The sequence below is a fragment of the Colias eurytheme genome, chromosome 28 (genome assembly GCF_061535395.1).
Source record: "Colias eurytheme isolate Ceu_HAF_F1 chromosome 28, ilColEury1 Martin Lab GWU primary, whole genome shotgun sequence".
NCBI lineage: Eukaryota > Metazoa > Arthropoda > Insecta > Lepidoptera > Pieridae > Colias > Colias eurytheme.
In genome coordinates this window covers 5043394-5056178 of record NC_143007.1, presented here as the reverse complement: position 1 = coordinate 5056178, position 12785 = coordinate 5043394, and the positions used below count along the sequence as shown (strand labels likewise).

At 34.1% G+C, this 12785-nt stretch overlaps 1 protein-coding gene across 1 annotated transcript; it reads left to right on the top strand.

Moving 5' to 3' along the window:
• The first annotated feature begins 2773 nt into the window (after window positions 1–2773).
• Window positions 2774–12008, top strand: LOC149896636 (luciferin 4-monooxygenase-like). Its single transcript, XM_090117520.1, has 9 exons — window positions 2774–2934; window positions 5380–5587; window positions 6228–6528; window positions 8130–8292; window positions 8789–8928; window positions 9800–9938; window positions 10481–10702; window positions 11086–11253; window positions 11865–12008. Exons 1-9 carry the CDS (start codon window positions 2818–2820, stop codon window positions 11985–11987), a joined length of 1581 nt encoding a protein of 526 aa, XP_089973646.1. The 5' UTR covers window positions 2774–2817; the 3' UTR covers window positions 11988–12008.
• The last annotated feature ends 777 nt before the right edge of the window (window positions 12009–12785 follow it).

Here is a 12785-nt window from a genome sequence, read left to right as displayed (position 1 = left end):
TACATCCTTACATCCTTACAAACTTTCGCCTTTATAATAGTATTAAGATATTAAGATTTATGCTAGAGCATGGAACTAAGTTAAATAAATATTTCAGGACAATTTTCACACACGGCACGATCTGCCCCCCTAGACAAGTGGCTTTCTATTAGCGTAAAGTTCAATAGAATAGATTATAAATGTATTAGATTGACGTAATCAATCGTCGTCGTCGTCGTAATCAAACGTCAATCGGATACATTCATAATCTATTCTATTGAACTTTATGCTAATAGAAAGCCACTTGTCTAGGGGGGCAGATCCCATACTAAGCTTTTTGCTTGTGTTATGGAAACCAGATGGCTAATAAACATACATAATATATAATTTTAAATAAATACTTTTATAGATAATTAACACCCAGACACAGAGTAAACATCTATGTTCATCACACAAATATTTGCCCCGGCTGGGAATCGGAACCCACGAGTCACGACCTCTGGCTTGGAAGGCAGGGCCACTACCAACCAAGCCAACCGGTCAGTCAAGTCGTTTACTTCATAAAGCTTAATTATTTCAGTGTACGTTGATTCACGCATTATAAAATGAACTTTCAGCACGTCTATCTGTCTGTATGTTCACGATCGAAACTACTGAACCTATTTTCGTTCTATTTTCTCCAATGGATAGTGCGGTGCTCGAAGTGCCTAAGTATTGCGAGTAAAGCAAGCTTCAGTGATTACAGATAAAAAGTGTACAATACTTTTGTACACGGTAGAGATCGCTACCTAGCGATGAGGCCGCCTTTTGCTGATGTTAAGTTTTGTTTATATTTTGTAACGCAAATTCTAAATAAATAAAATTAAACAAATAAAGAGATTATTTGTTAGTTTAAATAACATAGTTACTTACATCCCAACTCATCGAAGAATTTCGACTTGGCTCCTTCGACTTTGTTTTTAACAACACTCACTTTTTGATCAACTTCATTGTCAGTAACTTTATTGAATACATTAGGTATTCTAGGGTTAGCACTTTTATATTTTACGTTTTTCAATTCACCATTATCATCCAAAATAGTTATTTCCTCGTAATTGTTCACAACATCACTATCTCTGCCTATATTTTTTAATAAATCTGTATCGAATTTTTTATCTTCAATAAACCTTTTTAACGCGTCATTCTTTTCGTTAATAAAATCTTTGGTAACTGTTATGTTTTTATTTACTATGTCACTATCACTTTGTATACTGTTTATTAAGTTAGATATCACAATTAAATATGCTATTCTGCACATTTTAGTATTGCTTATCTGTGCATGCCACAGATTAAATATTCACTAGGAACAGTACTGCGCGGTTGTACGCGCTATTTGATTTGAAAACGAAAGTACTATCACAAAAGTGACGAAAAACGTTCAAACCCGTTTTGTTGTTTACGTAACTGATCACATTTTATGAGATTTTTACCCATAGCGGGTAAGAAATTTTTGCGCCTGTTGATATATTTTAGCAATTACGTCTAGCTACGGATGTAGTAATATGTCTTTCTGGGAATTTTTTTCTTTTACACGAAAATATATCATTTTGTTTAGTGTGCTGCTCAAATCAATTTCAGAATTTGTATAAATCATGTATTAATTTTTTATTTATGTAAGAAACATTAAATATTGAATGCAATTTTGTAGAAGATTGAATGAATTTTTAATAGTTTCGAATGCTACTAGTTAAGTAACTACATAAGTAATAAATAAATTATGCCAAAATTATGAAAATCTATCTTATCACTCTTTATTCTCAATGATAGAGTTATAAACAAAACACAAGTAGACCTCGTATCACTCACACAAATATTTACTCGACTAATTTGCAGTACGTCACAATTGGGGTTCCGCAAATGAAACCTAATATATGTATATAGTTCCCTTCTGAAAAACCGCGGGGCACAGATAGTATAATATAAAAATCGACTGTGTATAATTTTTCGTCAAAAACATACTTAAAGGCATTTGCATTCCATACTAATCATTCAACAATATTATAAAGAATAACGTTTTCTTGTATGTTTATCTATCATGCAAGAACTATTGAACCAATTACATTTTAAAATGTCGATGATAAGACACACTATAATAAATTAAACTGATAACAAATATACATTACCCGTCCGATTATATCCTAAAATTCATGAATTATTTTGTTATCTATAAATAATAATACCTATATTATTAGATAATACCATAATCACTTGATAATATTATATCAAAACGGATTTGATTCATATTGCTTGCAAAAATTGGACAAGTGAGAATTTTTCATCTTACTATTTGTCATAGAACTTTGTGCGAGAATAATATAGGTTATAGGTTATATAATTTATAAATTATAGGTTACACTGACATAATCTCACGTATTTATTACCATTTATATGTACCTACTCTTATGTGTAAATTAAATATGAGCTACACATTTTTTCAATTTTACAATCATCACTAGACAATGGCATCTTTCTCTAAGAAAAAAATGTTGTGTGGTTTTATGAAACCACGGTAAAAGTGAAACTGTTCGAACGGTTCCGAACACTGCTTTGTGTAGCGCATGTCGCGTGACGGTCGGCTGCCGAGTAGGTATACCTACTCGGCAGCCGCGATACACGCGACATGCGCTACACAGACCAAAAAGTTTGAGACGATGTAATAAAAGTTTCACTTTAAAAAATGATTTCCTACGGAACCCAAATAAACTAAACAGCTACCACTAATTACTTACTACAAGGTACAATAACATTCAGTATTTATCGCGCCTCTGTACGGATAGGACGTGTTTTACAACAATTATCATGATAAGAAACAACAAATATGTTTATTCCAAGGAGGTCATAGATGTGCCTAGTCATTTGCATGCTGGGAGGTTTTTTATAGATTCCCTACATAAATACGGAGATAGAGTAGCGTTGGTAAGTTTTATTTTTAAAACCTGATACCTAACTAGTGCCTAGTACAGAAAAACTAGATAAAAATATATCATGTTGTAGGTAAGTACAAGAATTACGTTATATTTGTATGTACTAATAGTTCTAATACTTTAATTTTCATTGCATAGACCTATACTAATATTATAAAGCTGAAGAGTTTGTTTGTTTGTTTGAACGGACCACAGACATAGATAGACTACGCAAGTACCGCGATCTGTATGAAAACCAAGCGTGTCATATTTTTTGTACTGACCTTGACGCGTTATGACGTCACGAGCGCTTTTTAGTGATGGTAATTTCATTTTACGCTAAATCGATTAGGACGCCACTCGCGCGGCGATTCTAGTATCGTCCTATCCCATCGAAGTAAATCGAAAGAAATCAGATCAAACTAGATCTATGTCTAAGAGGTAATTAAATAAATGAATCGTAATCGATTACTAAATCGATTCAAGACAGAAAAATGATAATTACCATAGACAGAGGAATGATAAAATAAATTTATAAACCTTTTAATATTCTAACAAGTAAACTAATGTGTTTTAGCTTTTTCTTACATATGCCCATTGAGTTACCGTGTACTACGTACTAGAGAGGCCATCGAAAGAAAGTAATGAAACTGTCAATCAATCAATCTTTATGTCCCGTTGCATCAATCGATTTTTCTTTTATGTTCGGGTTACTTGGAAAACTGAAAAAACAAACATAGTCTAAGCAATAAGGAGTTTTCTTAAAAAAACTCCCAAGATGACACTTAAACTAATGGCGTCCATGTCATAATATTTATTTTTAGTACCTTTGTATTAAAATACTTAAAAGTTCTAGGTCAAGTCGTATTAAATGACAAAAAAATCTATGCCTTTTTTTCTGAAAAATTGCTCCTTCAAATTATCATTTTTCTGTTCGATTATAAAATCGATTAGAATCGAGAACTGTTGCATCAAATGAACATCACTAACCACAAAATTGGACAGAAAAATGAGAACAGAAAAATGAGAAGACGCTATTCATTGCTTGTTATCATACGACTCGATCTTTACCGTGCCAAGTAAAAGCCGCAATGTATTCCGAATCATTTCGTATGATTTGGTATCCGTGTTTGTCACGATCGTTTTCCACAGATATTCTTTATTTGATTTTAAAATAAATAGTGCATATTCTGATTAGAAAATTACTTACCGGTGGAAGGAAACATCTCTGCTAACTCGGCCACTCACAGCTGTGGAGTTTCTACAGTTTATAACGGCGTAATTCGGCATTTTACTTTATTCAGCTTCACGTCTTTCCTTGGCGAACTGCAAGCGCGGACTGAGTGTAGGCCAGCGTCAAGTAAGTTTCATAATCTTAGTTTGGACACGGGAAGTACATACACTCGCTTAGTCTATCTTGATACATGTCTGTGGAACGGACTAATCTCAGGAACTAATAGTACAATTTGAAAAATTATTTCGGTGTTAGATAGCCAGGCTATATTAGGCTATACCTATAAGTCAACGAAAACCGCGGTAGAGCTAGGGTGTCTCCCGATATGCACTGCAACCACTGCACAGTGCTATCACTGTAGAAAAATTCGTTCCGTTATGGACTGCCAGTATACTGCCGCAGTACCCTAGGGAAATTTATGACGTCATTAATCGCCGCCATATTCTACTGTGAGCACTGGCGTTTTCGAGGTAAGGTACTCGCAGTACTTTGATCACGTGATCAGTCCACAGATCAGTCAAAACCACTCGAGTGCCTAACGTCTTATAAACAAAGCTACAGTTTAATCAGAAAATTTTAAAGTTCTGTAATTAGCTTGGATTAATAAATAAAACAATGGAAGAATTGCAAAAATTAACTTTATTAGACTGTGTTGAAAATGTTCAATACGAGCTGAAAGTTCTTTTTTATTCTTTTTTATGAAAAAGTACTTACTTTTATTATATTATAAATTCAATTTACAATTAATATTAATTAAAATATTTTTAATTGGACAGTACTCCAAAACAGTTTATTTTTATGTTCTAGAAAACTTTAATACATTAATTTGAATGCTGCGTCAAAAAATGCGGCTGGCAGTATACTGGATTGCGTTCCGTTTTAAATCGTAACCAGTATAACTGGCTATAAAGGAACGGCTTCACAGTATACTGAATTGACGTCACACCTTACAGTGGTCGCAGTGCATATCGGAAGACACCCATAGTTTAATCATAAATTTAAATATTTAACATTTCAATTACAATATTCATTCACAAGTGAGAAATGTTCTAATTTCCTTTACAGGATTAAGCAGAATTATTGTATACCCACCTACTTTTTTGTATATCTAAAGCGATTCATGCCTGACCATGGCTCGGCTGTAGCTCTTGCCTCTTACTCAGATATACCTTCGACTATCTACGCAGGTTCGGGATAATAATAATTATTTTTTAACATTTACAGACAAACGGAGAAACACACAAAAGCATAACCTACAATGACATAGTCTGTAACGCTATGAGTGTTGCCATCTCGCTCACTCGCATGGGAGTGAAGAGAGGGGAAACAGTGGGGGTGTGTATGGAAACAAGGGTTGAATATTGGCCCATTGTGATTGGGGCAAGCTGTACAGGGGCTGTGATAAATCCTTTTAATATTGGGTATACTGCAGGTAATTCTATCCTAATCTATCGGTAATAATTAATAAATAATAATATATAGAGTTATACAATTACATTATATTAGTTAGAAGAGCTCCGGGAGCAGCACATTAAAATGTGGCTAATTAGCCACATTTTACTTTGGTATCTTTTTTGGTCACGATAGTTGAAACTTGAAACATCTTTCTTTGATGTTCAATCGTGTGTAACGCATGTGCGACGTATTTGAAGATGGAATATTGTGATGGGGACCTATTTACTTATAATATAATCAATAATAAATAATAATACAATTCTATCTCTCTATGAGACAATTGTTATGTTAAGACCTATTCAAACTAGAGCGGTATCCGCTACCGCTCTAGTTTTGAATAGGCCATAAGTGTTAACGTTAATTACAGCCAGATAAAATCTACTGAAACTGTTTAATTAAGTTCCACTAAAAAATTGTTTTTTTTTTATTTACAATTGCACAAAATACTGAGTTTTTAACAATGCAAACTGAATATCAATAAACGCACTCAAATCGATTCATAAGAAAGCGAAGCTACTCTACCACTTATAATACTTCAGCAAAGCAAGATTTTAATTCCATTTATATAATTAGTTTATAACCATTTTGTATTACTAATTAATCAAACCCAATTTCAGATGAGCTAAACCACGTGCTAAACATAACGAAACCAAAATACCTAATAATTTCCGAAATGGCATCTAAAACACATTCAAAAACCTTCTCCAAACTACCATTTATAGAGAAAACTATAACCATTGGTGCAGGCAACATAACATATGACGATCTGCTGAAGAATAAAATTGATTATGCCGATTTCGATGTGGTTGATGTTGATGGCAAAAATGATACTTTATTTGTGTTATTCTCTTCGGGTACCACGGGACTTCCGAAGGGTGTAATTCAGACACATTTGAATGTCATTTCTATTTGTAGTTTGTAAGTTATACCTTTTTAAATTATCTGTGTTATACATACTAATAGAATACTTTAATTTAACTTTTTTTGTTTTATGGCATTCAAATGCTTTAAAAATATTTTTTTTTAAAGAATAGAAGAAATTCGATCACGAGGCAGACGCCTGACCAATTCAGCCACCCGTGATCCCGCCAGAGCAATCGAATTTCTCTTTTTTCCGTTTTATGTGTCTCAATTATCAATTTTATGTGGCTGTCATATTGAAAACGCCGTAAATCTATACTTACTAATATGTATACGTAGTATATTATTATTAGTCTGTGCTAATATTATAAAGCTGAAGAGTTTGTTTGTTTGAACGCACTAATCTCAAGAACTACTGAACGCTGCAAAGTAAGCGAAACGACGGATTATTAATATAATGAATAAATCGCGTTTAAAATTAAAAGTCCTTAATTTTTAAATAACGCTGAAGAGTTTGTTTGTTTGTTTGAAGACACTAATTTCAGGACTACTAGTTCGATTTGAAAAATTATTTCGGTGTTAGATAGCCCATTGATCGAGGAAGGCTATATAATATCATCTCGCTAAGACCAACAGGAGCGGAGCCACGCGGGTGAAACCGCCGGGCGCAGCTAGTTTCTTATTCAGATCCGGTTTCATAATTGCTAATAATGCCTAATTCACAATACTTGACTGAAATTTTCATACATAAATAAATTGGCATTTTAATTGACAGATAAGCTAAGTAGAAGATGACAGTATATGGTATAAAACCGGTCTTTAATCTAATTTTCTTTCTTTAAAATATATCTATGCCGCGCTGTTTCACCCGCGGTTAAATAATTAATGTTCTAACTTACCTGTTATTATACCTCAACTCTTTAAGGCCAGACTGAAAACCAGCGCTGTAGTACTCTCTGGAGTCAAACAGCATAGCTGAGTCTGTGCCTTTTGCCACAAAAAAAAACTTTTTTTTCTTTTCTTATTTTTTTATTTTTCTCAATTTTGTTATTAGGTTAAGTAGATTTTAAGTTTTTTGTATCCAAAACGATTGTGGCAATAAATACATTCATTTCATTTTCATTTCATTTCATGTAATTTTCTAACTTACCTGTATATTGTATAAGCTAACAAAGTACCTAAGCAAATTGCCAAGTTTCATCAAAATCCGTTCATTATCTGGTGAAAGAGACACAAACACTTAAATTAACATTAACATTTACATTAACATGAACATTAACATTAACATTTACATTTACATTTACATTTACATTTACATTTACATTTACATCTTATATATAAAAATGAATCGCAAAATGTGTTGGTAAGCGCATAACTCGAGAACGGCTGAACCGATTTCGATAATTCTTTTTTTATTATATTCCTTGAAGTACGAGGATGGTTTTTATGTAGAGAAAACGTAGATATGTACCACGGGCGAAGCCGGGGCGGACCGCTAGTTCTTAATACATATATAGTGTAGTGTACCTAGTCGCCTCATTTAGTTTGAAGTTTGAAGCGATACTATCGGTTATTTACAAACACATTCCTCGCTACACATCCTCGCACATAATTGCTGGAAAAGCATCCTAAATCATGCTTTAATCTATTTTTTTTAGAAAGAACGCGCTAAACACAGACGATAGGTCCCTCTTCATCACACCCTGGTATCACACAATGGGTCTTTTGGGTGTACTTAGGTATCTTCAATCGGGCTGTGATATGGTTTATCTTCCAAAGTATGAAACTAACTTGTACTTGCAGACTATTGAAAGGTATAAGGTGAGGATTTCATTTTTCATAAAAGGTTGAAGTCTTGTAAATAGATAAGATAATAGTCATGCAAAATTTTATTTATTGAATATATTTTAACGATGTATAAAATACTAGCTTACCGCCCGCGCCTTCGCCCGCCTTGTCGAAAATCTAATAAATTATATACTAAACCTTCCTCTTGAATCACTCTACACTATCTATTAAAAAACCGCATCAAAATCCGTTGCGTAGTTTTAAAGATTTAAGCATAGGTACAAAGGGACATAGGGACAGAGAAAGCGACTTTGTTTTATACTATGTAGTGATTTATCTTAATTTATCAAAATGGAGAAGGAAATTCTCTATTCGTATGTTTTGCGGAGAACTTTCTACTGGGAGAACTGATTTTGATGAATCTGTTTTTATTTGAAAGCTACCGTGTCGTAAATAATATACCTATAACCTAGTACCAAAATATGTAATGGTATTGTAATAATATATAAACCTCTTTTTTATTTTATAGATAAAGCAATTATTATTAGCACCTCCTGTATTAGTAGCGACGGCAAAATCAAAAGCGAACTATGATGTTAGTTCAGTGACGTTTATATATTCGGGTGCTGCGCCCCTTCGTAAGGACACCATTGAAGACGCTAAGAAAAAGTAAGTCATATAATATGTAATAAATAAATTTTAAATTAGAAATATTCTTTGGCTATTTTCACACGGCACGATCTGATCCCATACTAAGCTTTCGCTTGTGTTATGGAAATTGGAAACCAGATGGCTGATAAACGTATACCTACAATATAATACTAATATTATAAATGCGAAAGTAACTCTGTCTGTCTGTCTGTTACTTAATCACGCCTTAACTACTGAACCAATTTGCATGAAATTTGGTAAGTATAGAGATATTTTGATACCCGAGAAAGGACATAGGATAGGTTTTATCCCGGAAATCCTACGGGAACAGGTTTTTCTTTGAAAACGCGGGCGAAGCCGCGGGCGGAAAGCTAGTATGTAATAAATAAATTTTAAATTAGAAATATTCTAAACAGGGCTATTTTCACACGGCACGATCTGATCCCATACTAAGCTTTCGCTTGTGTTATGGTAACCAGATGGCTGATAAACATACATATATAGTTTTAAATAAATACTTATATAGATAATTAAGACCCAGACACAGAGCAACATATGTTCATCACACAAATATTTGCCCCGGGTGGGAATCGAACCCACGACCTCTGGCTTGGAAAACAGGGCCACTACCAACCAAGCCAACCGGTCAGTCGGTTATGAACCGCTTAATTCTTTAGATTTATCTTGTTGAAGTGAAAACTTCTTTAGCGGCGTTGGGTATAAAATCTTAGACTCGAGTCAGGACACGTGACCTGATCGAAAAAGCGTAAGACGGATACCATTCCAAAATATCAAACATGCTCAACGTTAATAATCGAGTTTTCACTTCTGCCGGCACTCCCCCAGTGCAACCCGTCTTTTTTAATGAATCAAGCTCTTAATTCTTCAGATTTTTCAACGCAAAAGCAATAACCCAAGGGTATGGCATGACGGAGACGACCCTGGCCATCATCAGGGATACATATGAGTTGGCACATTTGGCTAAACCGGGGGGTGTTGGTTTTGTTGTTAGCGGGTGTGTTGTTAAGGTATACTTTAGTATTATTATTTGATTTTACGCGAGTATTATACACTAGCTGCGCCCCGCGGTTTCACCCGCATTTCTCCGCTAAAGGCTAAAAAACCTAGTTATCTGGGTTCGATTCCCGGCGGAGAATATCACCATTTATTTTACTCACGTGGTAATATCTATCACCAAATTCTTCTTATTAATCATTGAGATAATATTACTACGTGCGTATGGAGGAGACACCACGAACAAAATCTGTGCGCCATTTTTTTGCTCTAACTAAGTTTTAAAAATTATTATCTAGTTAGGTACTTAGGCGATGAAAGTTATTCCTTTGCACTTTTCCGTATTATTTGTGCAATATCGTAACACACACGAAGGCATATTTGATGCGTTTCACCACAGACTAATAATAATATACATACTAGGTTTCACTTTAAAACAAATAAAAAATGAGCGTGCAGTTACGCCATATATAGCGTATGTTGAGCGGAACATAAGTGATGTAGGCGGTGTCGTCTCCATATGTACATCTCAATGTTATTAATGTTTATTTTCTAGGTTGTTGACATAGAAACAGGAAAGCCACTAGGTCCCAATGAGCCTGGGGAAATAAGGGTCAAAGGTCCGAGTGTGATGAAGGGTTACATTGGCAAAGATATCAGTGAAGACTTTGATGATGAAGGCTTTTATAAAACTGGTGATATAGGATATTATGATGGTGATGAATACTTCTTTATAGTGGATAGATTGAAGGAACTGATCAAGTATAAGGGGTATCAAGTAAGTCATGGGATGATTTTTTTCAATTTTTTTTAAATAATAAGGGCCGATTTTTCAATTCTCGGATAAAACGTATTCGTCGAATAATGTATAAAACTGTGGTATAAAACTACCATTTTAAAAACGTATTCTAATTGCCCGTATTTGACAGTTTACGTGATATTTTAATATTATCGTGTAATACTTTATTGGACTACAGATTTTGTTGTTGTATCTTATCCAACACATATTTATTCAACCATAGTTTTTAAAAGTATAAACATATTATTGTTTAAACTTGGACATTCTTATTTTTTTTAATTGTTATTTTCATTTGCATGTTACTTTTTTCCTTTATGTTTTTATTTATGTCCGTGGATTAAATGTTTTTCTTTCTATTTCAGGTGCCACCAGCAGAAATAGAAGCAGTGTTACTCCAACACCCGGCGATACAAGACGCAGGTGTAGCGGGTGTGTCGCACCCGGCGGGCGAGTTGCCGCGAGCGTTTGTGGTCCGCCAGCCCGGGGCGAGGGTTAGTGAAGATGATATACACGCGTTTATTGCTGAGAAGGTAAGTAAATATAGTATAGTAAGTTTTGTAATTACTAATGTTTTCTATTCTTTATAAATTACTAGCGGTCAGCCCCGGCTTCGCCCGTGGTACATATTTCGCAATAAAAAGTAGCCTATGTCCTTTCTCGGGTATCAAAATATCTCCATACCAAATTTCATGCAAATTGGTTCAGTAGTTAAGGCGTGATTGAGTAACAGACAGACAGACAGAGTTATAAAGAATAGAAAAAATTTGATCACGAGCCGGGACCCTTTCACGCCAGGTAAGCGAATGTATCATTTGTTTTTCTAGTAAAAAAAACTGTCTATAATAAGTGTTCATATAAATACAAAACTAGCATTTTCCCTAAAACACAGAACGGATTTCACTGCTCTTATGTTTCTTTAGTTGCATTTTTTTTATTTTTTATGCTATCATTAACAATATATTTAGTTTCTGATGAGTCTGCATATTTGAATCACTTTATTTATGCTAAATTATGGAATAGAATACGTATTTTCCTATTTCTTTCTGTTAAGTAAAGTGTTAATTACTGGGTATATTTAAAACTTACTAAATTATTCATTCTTTCTTTCTTACTTCTAACTACACTAACTTTATTGTTCCAGTTATCCGATCCAAAACACTTGCGTGGTGGAATCCGCTTCGTCAACGAAATACCGAAGAACCCGAGCGGCAAGATATTGAGAAGAAAGTTAAAAGAAATGGTGTTAGAGAAAAGTAAACTATAATATTAAATGTTTATTACAATATTGGCTCTTTTATTTTCTCCTACTTACCTAGACTTATCTATACTATCTATACTTAATAAAAACAGCTGAATAGTTTCTATACTCGTATATGGTATTTGGTGCAATAAAATATCTCATGGCAATCTCAATAATAATCTCAATAGATGTCGCGCGGTGTGTTGTCCCTTAGATACATAAAACTGAAAGAATAGAATAAATTCGCTAAATAATCGATATTATATTATCTTCTTCTTATATATAAAAATGAATCGCAAAATGTGTTGGTAAGCGCATAACTCGAGAACGGCTGAACCGATTTCGATAATTCTTTTTTTTTATTATATTCCTTGAAGTAAGAGGATGGTTCTTATGTAGAGAAAACGTAAACATGTACCACGGGCGAAGCCGGGGCGGACCGCTAGTATAGGTATATAAAAATGAATCGCAAAATGTGTTGGTAAGCGCATAACTCGAGAACGGCTGAACCGATTTCGATAATTCTTTTTTTATTATATTCCTTAAAGTACGAGGATGGTTCTTATGTAGAGAAAACGTAAACATGTACCACGGGCGAAGCCGGGGAGGACCGCTAGTCTATAATAAAATCGCTCTGGCGGGTCACGTTTGCCTGAGTTGGTCAAGCGTCCGCCCCGGATCGAATTTTTCTATTCTTTATAAATTTATATTTATAATGCATCTGCAAATGAATCAATTAATCTGAATGCCATAAAACCAAAAATATCAAATTCAACATTTCATGGCCTTCGGAAGATCCATTATAATGCACTTTCGAATTAC

Excerpts from the sequence above, each read along its gene's own strand:
- LOC149896636 (XM_090117520.1), top strand. The coding sequence starts at position 2,818 with ATGATAAGAAACAACAAATATGTTTATTCCAAGGAGGTCATAGATGTG. Across the intron at positions 8,293-8,788 it reads AGACTATTGAAAGGTATAAG|ATAAAGCAATTATTATTAGC; the intron begins GTGAGGATTTCA and ends TTTATTTTATAG. Across the intron at positions 11,254-11,864 it reads ACGCGTTTATTGCTGAGAAG|TTATCCGATCCAAAACACTT; the intron begins GTAAGTAAATAT and ends TTATTGTTCCAG.